This window comes from Sodiomyces alkalinus (genome assembly GCF_003711515.1).
Source record: "Sodiomyces alkalinus F11 unplaced genomic scaffold SODALscaffold_9, whole genome shotgun sequence".
Taxonomy (NCBI): Eukaryota; Fungi; Ascomycota; class Sordariomycetes; order Glomerellales; family Plectosphaerellaceae; genus Sodiomyces; species Sodiomyces alkalinus.
Genome location: NW_021167087.1, coordinates 1287049 through 1294466, shown reverse-complemented (window position 1 = coordinate 1294466; position 7418 = coordinate 1287049). Strand labels below are relative to the sequence as shown.

General features: G+C 52.9%; 3 protein-coding genes across 3 annotated transcripts; 2 read left to right on the top strand and 1 right to left on the bottom strand.

The window, feature by feature from the left end:
- Positions 1-683: 683 nt before the first annotated feature.
- Positions 684-2026, bottom strand: SODALDRAFT_380768 (hypothetical protein; the record flags this gene model as incomplete). The annotated part of the gene is made up of 8 exons (XM_028615126.1): positions 684-904; positions 1013-1081; positions 1153-1195; positions 1243-1270; positions 1311-1383; positions 1532-1620; positions 1685-1788; positions 1979-2026. 8 exons carry the CDS (start codon positions 2024-2026, stop codon positions 789-791), a joined length of 570 nt encoding a protein of 189 aa, XP_028464261.1. The 3' UTR covers positions 684-788.
- A 95-nt stretch (positions 2027-2121) lies between these two features.
- Positions 2122-4012, top strand: SODALDRAFT_335553 (FMN-linked oxidoreductase). Its single transcript, XM_028612492.1, has 2 exons — positions 2122-2705; positions 2861-4012. Exons 1-2 carry the CDS (start codon positions 2361-2363, stop codon positions 3875-3877), a joined length of 1362 nt encoding a protein of 453 aa, XP_028464260.1. The 5' UTR covers positions 2122-2360; the 3' UTR covers positions 3878-4012.
- A 471-nt stretch (positions 4013-4483) lies between these two features.
- SODALDRAFT_299350 (CobW/HypB/UreG, nucleotide-binding domain-containing protein) lies at positions 4484-6983 on the top strand. The gene is made up of 6 exons (XM_028608867.1): positions 4484-4753; positions 4901-4986; positions 5086-5391; positions 5491-5701; positions 5781-5969; positions 6061-6983. The coding sequence occupies exons 1-6, from the start codon at positions 4652-4654 to the stop codon at positions 6832-6834; spliced, it is 1668 nt and encodes a 555-aa protein (XP_028464259.1). The 5' UTR covers positions 4484-4651; the 3' UTR covers positions 6835-6983.
- The last annotated feature ends 435 nt before the right edge of the window (positions 6984-7418 follow it).

Genomic DNA, 7418 nt, shown 5'->3' with positions numbered 1-7418 from the left:
AAGGATAAAATTAAACTCGCGAAAGTAGATAACCGTCTTTAGGAAGATATATACGTCTAGGAGTTAGCGGATAAAAGAGCGAAGTTTACCTCTAAATTCGACCTAATATAGCTAGGGCTATTTCGACTTTAGAAATAAGTATTAGATATTACTTAGTAGGTTACCACTTAGTTAGATAGACCGCTAAGTGGTATACGTAAAGAATAGTGCCGAAAAATATATACGAACCACCTAAAGCCGGTTATATTAAGGCCTAAACACTTAATTAATTATTAATAGAATATTACTCTAAAAGGTATAGACCTAAAGACCGCGAAGGCTATAGATAGAATAGGTAAGAGGTTACTTAATTTAAGAGCGATATCCGTATATTATACTTTCCGACTACGATAAGAGGATATTTAAGGACTTTTATAGGAATAGGAGGCGATCGAGTTTAGGGTGTTATCCGTGTGCTCAGGGATAAGCTTAGTATAAAGTCGGGCAGGCTAAGAGGTAGGTCACGTGACCTGCCTATAGGTAAAAAGCTTTCACTAGCCTCTCCTATAGCCTAGAGTAGCTGCTAGCTTCTTCCTTATGCATACATATCTACACCATAGATACGACGAATATCTCAATCCCCGACGCATCTTCTTATACACCGTACTACCTAAAAAATTATCCAGGGCTGACACGACTTGTACCATAGCACCCTCTTGTACGTGCGGCAACATTTGTCGAAACATTCCTTCCGCCCTCGCATGAAGTGATTGAAATGTCAAAACATCCGCGTCGCGATCTTTACCACTCTAGCTGGTACCGGAACAGCCGACAAAGGCGTTACCAGAGGCGCCAGTGTGGGTGATCTGCCCGGCAATCGAGCAATCGCCATCTTGGATGATAACGCGGTCCGGACCCGGAGATCCTGCATTGTCGTCGTCTCGTCAGTACATTCTCGTCTCGTCGACACACTATCCGAGGCAGACTTGAAACCATTCACGACATCTGACCAAGGACGTGGGGTTTCACGTACCACCAGTGTAGAGGCCGCTAGTCCTCATGGGAAACAGAGTCCAGGGACCGCTACCCGGGAAGTCGAAGCCTGCGTTGCAAAGAGACACTGATTTGGATGCTCGGGCACGAGAATCTAGGATCTTTCGCGTCACGACTCACGAGGCACGACGTCCCACGACATCTTGCGCAACCTTTTATACGCCTGGTCACATGCTCAGAGTCTTCTATGCCTTTTGATTTTACGGCTACCTGGAGGCTGGGATCGATGTGTTGTCCCCTGAGATGCGGTATCAAGGACTAATCGACTACTATCACACAACAGCCGACCGTGGTTCGCCTGTCGCTGGTTTAGATGTCGATCTCTACGAAGGGAAGGTGGTTTGAGGTACCCTTTACGCATGTCCCAGACGATTGCGATGGTTGGTCAGCGATCGTGGGCCTTGGAGAGATGATCGGCTAAGATTTGCAATGTTATACACGATACAGGGTGCTGGGTTCCATTGTCTTGCATTTGCTCGTCTCATGATTCTCATCGTACCATGTTGATTCGCACGAACACGAACACCAATTACTTCATAAATTGTTGACCCAAACCGGTGGTCCGAGCGGCCGGCAGTCCCAGAATGACTTGCAGACCGTCAACTGCCGAAGTAAAAAGTGGGGCAAAGCCGAATCCCCCGGGCGCCCGGACCCGAAGAGCTCGAAACAGGGGTCCAGGTCGACGAGACCTCCATCACATGCATAGTGTGTGAGTAGAATTTTGTATCGTTGGCATTGAATGCGAAGCTGTTGCGACTGCGAATGAACCGAGTAAAATTTGTGTCTTGGGAAACAGTCAACCCACTTTACGGTAGCAACAAAAAAAAAAAAAAAAAGGCAATCAATTCTCTTCTCCCCGGTTCTAGCGCATCCATGATAATGATCCGCTATCCTCTAGCTTCCGATTCCCAAAGGCATGATGATTCGGCGGCATCGCGGTGCGAACCAACGAGTCAGCCATTCTCCACTCGGCTTCCATTATTTCCTCCGGCATTGTACATTTGCTTTTATATCCAAGTCGACCCCGCCAAGAACAGCGTTTTCCCGTTTTTCTGATGCCTCATAACGACATCAGGTGGGGTCAAAAGAGGACTCTGCTGATTAATTCACCGAACTATCTTGTGAGAATGATGATTACCGATTGAGTTCATAGTAGATTAATAACTGGTTTCGAACATATAATTACGACCTGTCTTGGAGGGGATCTAATGATCCTCATCCTTCGTTCACCTCGAACTCCCAAGATTCTAAACTCCAACGCCGCAACGGGCTTTTCCTACTCTTCCCAACTTCACAAGTGGAAACAACAGGATAAAGAACTCTGAACCATGGCCGCTTACCTCACAAAGAGGATCTCCCATCCTCATCACGGCATCCCGGTGTCCCGACCCGAGACCCCGGCACTCGCCAAAGAGGAGAAGTGCAAACACCCGATCCCCAACGTCGCTGCGCAGAATGTACCCTTCTTCACGCCGGCGCAGGATCCGCCCGCGGGTTCGGCCATCCAGGCCGCCGACGGCACACCCATTCCCAGGCTCTTCACACCGATCCAGATTCGGGGCGTTACGCTGCAAAATCGCATCTGGGTCAGCCCCATGTGCCAGTACAGCGCGCACGAGGGGTTCCACACGCCGTGGCATATTACTCATTATGGGGGTATCGTCCAGCGCGGTGTAAGTATTTCCGTTGCCGCAGCTGAAGTCCCATCTCGACTTGCGGGGGGAAAAGAAAGAAAAAAGGGGGAAAAGGGGGAAAAGGGGAAAAAAGGGAAAAAAGGAAAAGAAAGAAAGACAATAAGTGAATGCTGACCAAAGAAACCACGCCACAGCCCGGCTTCACAATGATCGAAGCAACGGCAGTGCAAGCCAACGGCCGCATCACGCCCGAAGACTCCGGCATCTGGCTCGACGCCCACGTCGACACCCTGCGCAAGCACGTCGAGTTCGCGCACAGCCAGAACCAGAGGATCGGGATCCAGCTCGCCCACGCGGGGCGCAAGGCGTCGACGGTAGCGCCCTGGCTCAGCGCCGGGGCGACGGCGACGGAGGACGTCGGCGGGTGGCCGCACGACGTGGTGGGACCCAGCGACGAGCCGTTCGGCCCGCACTACCCCACGCCGCGGAGCCTGACGGTCGCGGAAATCGACAAGGTCAAGCGCGACTTTGTGGCGGCGGCGCATCGGGCGCTGCATGCAGGGTTCGACGTCGTCGAGCTGCACTTCGCGCACGGGTACCTCGTGTCGTCGTTCCTGACGCCCGCGGTCAATAAGCGGACGGATCGGTACGGCGGGAGCTTCGAGAACAGGACGAGGTTGGCGTTGGAGATTGTGGATGCGGTGCGGGCGGTGATTCCCAAGACGATGCCGCTTTTCGTGCGCATTAGCGCGACGGATTGGCTGGAGACGAATTCGGCGTACCAGGGCGAGTCGTGGGGGTTGGAGGATGCGGTCAAGCTGGCGGTTTTGTTCTCCCGGCGTGGGGTGGACGTGCTGGACGTTTCGTCGGGCGGGAACCATGCGTTGCAGAAGGTGAAGGGCGGGCCTGGGTATCAGGTGCACCTCGCCAAGCGGATCAAGAAGGAGGTGGGAGATGCGATGCTCGTGAGCACGGTGGGCAGCATCAAGGAGGGCAAGTTTGCCGAGGAGATCATCTCGGGCGGCAAGTCGGAGGATGATGTGCCCCTGGATCTTGTGGCTGCGGGCCGCATGTTCCAGAAGAACCCCGGCTTGGTGTGGTATTGGGCGGATGATTTGGGTGTTTCCATCCAGCTCGCGCATCAGATCGGTTGGGGGTTTGGAGGACGGGGTACGAAGAAGGTGGACCATGTCAAGATGTCTATCCCTTAAAGGACAGCGGTGTTAGTTTGCAACGGTATACCGTATAGCCCGTAAAGAACATAAAGATAAGGTAGTAGCTGACTTGTAAGCGTCCATGGTAGGTACGGTAAGGTACGTACCTTATGTAGGAAAGACGCCCACGAATACAAGAGCAAAATACATCTTGAGCCTCCTACATGGTACAGGCTACCGGTCTTGTTCGCAGAATGACATGTAAATAAGAATACAAATAAGAGGAAGGCCCTCGAGTGGACTTCAGCTTCGGAACCAGAGCCAATAAAAAGAAGTTTCAGAGATTGGTTTACCCCTGAAGACTTGAACCCCTGACTCCATCGTGGCACCTTGATGGTTCAACGAGGCGTTTGTACCTTACCTAGACAGACCAACGCCATACGGTCAAGTACGCTACAAAACTACAAAATGTACCGGCGCATTTGAGCTGTGATAGGTAAGAGGTAAGGTACCTTACCTTACAGTAAGGTACCTTAAGATGGAGTGTACAAATACGTACGCACTCCTTCTCACCTTGATGGCCGGCAATCCAAGGACACGAAACGGTGGCGGAAAACCTGCGTCTCTCCTTACGACCTCAAAAGTCAATGAGGTTTACGTGTAACGTGGTATATGAGAAATGTATTCTTCCTTTCTGCGTCATACCCTACCTACCTACCTTAGGAAACTCGATAACTCCCTCTTCTCCAACAACCACCCCGCCGTGCTTCCCCAGGATCATCTGACCTCTTCACTGTCTTCAGTGTCTTCAGACTCTTCACCGCTATCATAATGCTCGGAGAGCTGTCCCTGAGGCCTGACCGCTTACTTGTTAAGCCCAAGCAGAAGACCCCCGAGAAAGCCCTGCCCGTGACCTTGCTATCCGGATTCCTGGTATGTTGTAATTTGTGTGCCACCTCACACCTATGGCCGCTTCTCGCAGCATCATCCCCTGTGCCGGGACGGTTCAGTGACCATACTATCACATGAGAGAACATCCATCTATGGACATGGACTATGAATAGACTGACACCACTCTAGGGCAGCGGCAAGACGACGCTTCTGCAGCACATTCTCCGAAGCGACCATGGGCTGCGGATTGCAGTCATTGTCAACGACATTGGAGCGTGAGTTTGCGTAGTCCATCCTAACTGCTTCTCTTCTCTATCTCTCTCTCTCTCTCTGTGTGTGTGTGTGCGTTACTTACCAGGCCACCCCCGGTCTAGAATCAACGTCGACGCGTCCTTGATCAAGCAAACGCACCGCGTCACCAAAACGAGCGAGAAGATCGTTGCCCTTCAGAACGGCTGCATCTGCTGTACCCTCCGCGGTGATCTCCTCGAAGAACTCGTCAACCTCGCCGAGCTCCACGCCTTTGACTATGTCATCATCGAAAGTAGTGGCATCAGCGAGCCCGAGCAGGTCGCCGAGACCTTCGACAACAGACTGGCCGACCAGATGAGGACTCTGATTGACCAGGGTGACGGGACTGACGGCCTGGATGAAATCACCATCAAGGTACTCGACCGAGTGTACGTACCAAGTCCTGCGTTGCCTGATCGGCTGATCCTGTCAAGTGCCAGGGTCCCTGCAACAGAATGAAATTGACCGAGTACTTTGCAAACATGCAGCGCCTCTGTGGGTGGATTGGAAAAGTTCGCTCGCCTCGATACCACCGTCACGGTAATCGATGCCTTCACCATCCTCAACGACTTCCACACCGACCAGCTCCTCTCGGCGCGAAGAGATGATGTCGTTCCCGAAGACGAACGCACAATCACAGACCTCATGGTGGATCAAATCGAGTTTGCCGATGTCATCATCTTGAACAAGATTGATATGGTACGTCTGTCGACCGCGCTCGTTTTCGTGGTGCACACTGCCCGGAGCGTCTCCCTGGCTCATTTGCACCCCCCCTTAGGTCGACAACAAGACTCGGTCCCGGGTACGGGATCTGATCAGCAACCTAAATCACCGGGCCAAAGTCATCGAGACGACCCATGGTAAGGTTGACGTGACCGAGATTGTCAACACCGGACTCTTCAACCTGGACATAGCAAAGACCGGATATGGGTGGCTTCAGGATCTGCATGCCATGTCACTTCGTGAGGTGAGTGTCAATTGTCTTCACACCAAGCCCTGCCCAGATGCCCATCGACAGTCTCCCGTACCAATAGTCTGGTATACTGACTACCCTGCAGGTCAATGGGAAGAAAACCATCACCCCCAAGCCGGAGACCGAAGAATACAACGTGCGCAACTTTGTCTATTCTCGCCAGCGGCCCTTTCACCCGCGCCGGCTCTGGTCGCTCGTCTACGACAAATTCATCCTCCAATTTGAGCAGCTAGAAGAGGACAATGAAGATGATATGGACGTTGATGCAGAGGCCGGAGATGGTTCCGATGATACAGACGACGAGGAGATGAAGGATGAAAACCAGGAAGATGACGCAGATCCACTTGACATGCCGTCCAACGAAGCCATCCTCGCCAACAAGCGCGCGCACCCCCTGTTCAGCCGGCTCTTTCGCTCCAAAGGCGAGTTCTTCCTGGCCACGCGCCCTCGCCGTGTCGGCGACTGGTCCCAGGCCGGCGCCATGTTGACACTTACCGGCGGCCGCCTCTGGTTCTGCACCTTGCCCGAGGAAGCCTACATCACCGGCGACGAGGAGATAGATTCGCTCATCCGGCACGATATCAGCAAGGGAGGCGAGTGGGGAGACCGCCGCCAAGAAATCGTGTTCATCGGCGAGAACCTGGACACTGCTGTTCTCACAGAGACCTTGGACAAATGCCTTCTCACCGACAAAGAGTTTGACATGTGGGAGGACGTCATGAGGAACGGACCCGAGGACGACAAGGAGAAGCAGAAGGTCCTGCAGGATATTTTTGATGACGGCTTTCCCGACTGGCCTGAGGAGGACGATGAGGGGGACCATGAGGGACACGACCACGGACCAGGCCACCACCACTAGGTCTTGCATTGTTTGCATGTAGTTCCGTAATACGGAGTTCTTCGCGATAATCGACTGCTATAGCTATTAAGGGGCTCTGATGGGGCGTTGGCTAGAAAGAGACTTAAACAGAGAAACGAAAACAACGCAACCAAGACGGACACTTACTCTCTCTTCTGCTATTGTGAAATCTCTATGGTCTACTCATTCTTCCTATCGATACACCCAGATCCCATTTAAACGCCGAGACCAAATTATCGTTATCCTACAGTCTGAAGCCCCATAGTTTTGCCACAAATTTGAGACTTCTGGTCCGTCATTTCAGTCATCGGCCTTCCGCTTCACGCCCGCAACGCGATTACCATCCACTGGCTGCAGCTGCTGCGGCGGCAGCGGCCCACGCTGCACTTGACCCCCCTGGACCTGGCCGAGCCGAAGATGCCGCATGCTCGTGATCCTCTCCCAGTCATCACCGAGAAGCACCTTCAGCTTCGCCGGGTCAAACCTGCTCAGCTCGTCCCACGCCCTCCCGAACCGGATGGTCCACTCCTTCTTGGCCATGCCGCCCGTGTCGGTATTCTTCGTGACAACGAGGGTGTGCGGGG

Excerpts from the sequence above, each read along its gene's own strand:
- SODALDRAFT_335553 (XM_028612492.1), top strand. The coding sequence starts at position 2,361 with ATGGCCGCTTACCTCACAAAGAGGATCTCCCATCCTCATCACGGCATC. Across the intron at positions 2,706-2,860 it reads GGGGTATCGTCCAGCGCGGT|CCCGGCTTCACAATGATCGA; the intron begins GTAAGTATTTCC and ends ACCACGCCACAG.
- SODALDRAFT_299350 (XM_028608867.1), top strand. The coding sequence starts at position 4,652 with ATGCTCGGAGAGCTGTCCCTGAGGCCTGACCGCTTACTTGTTAAGCCC. Across the intron at positions 4,754-4,900 it reads CCTTGCTATCCGGATTCCTG|GGCAGCGGCAAGACGACGCT; the intron begins GTATGTTGTAAT and ends ACACCACTCTAG. Across the intron at positions 4,987-5,085 it reads ATTGTCAACGACATTGGAGC|AATCAACGTCGACGCGTCCT; the intron begins GTGAGTTTGCGT and ends CCCCCGGTCTAG.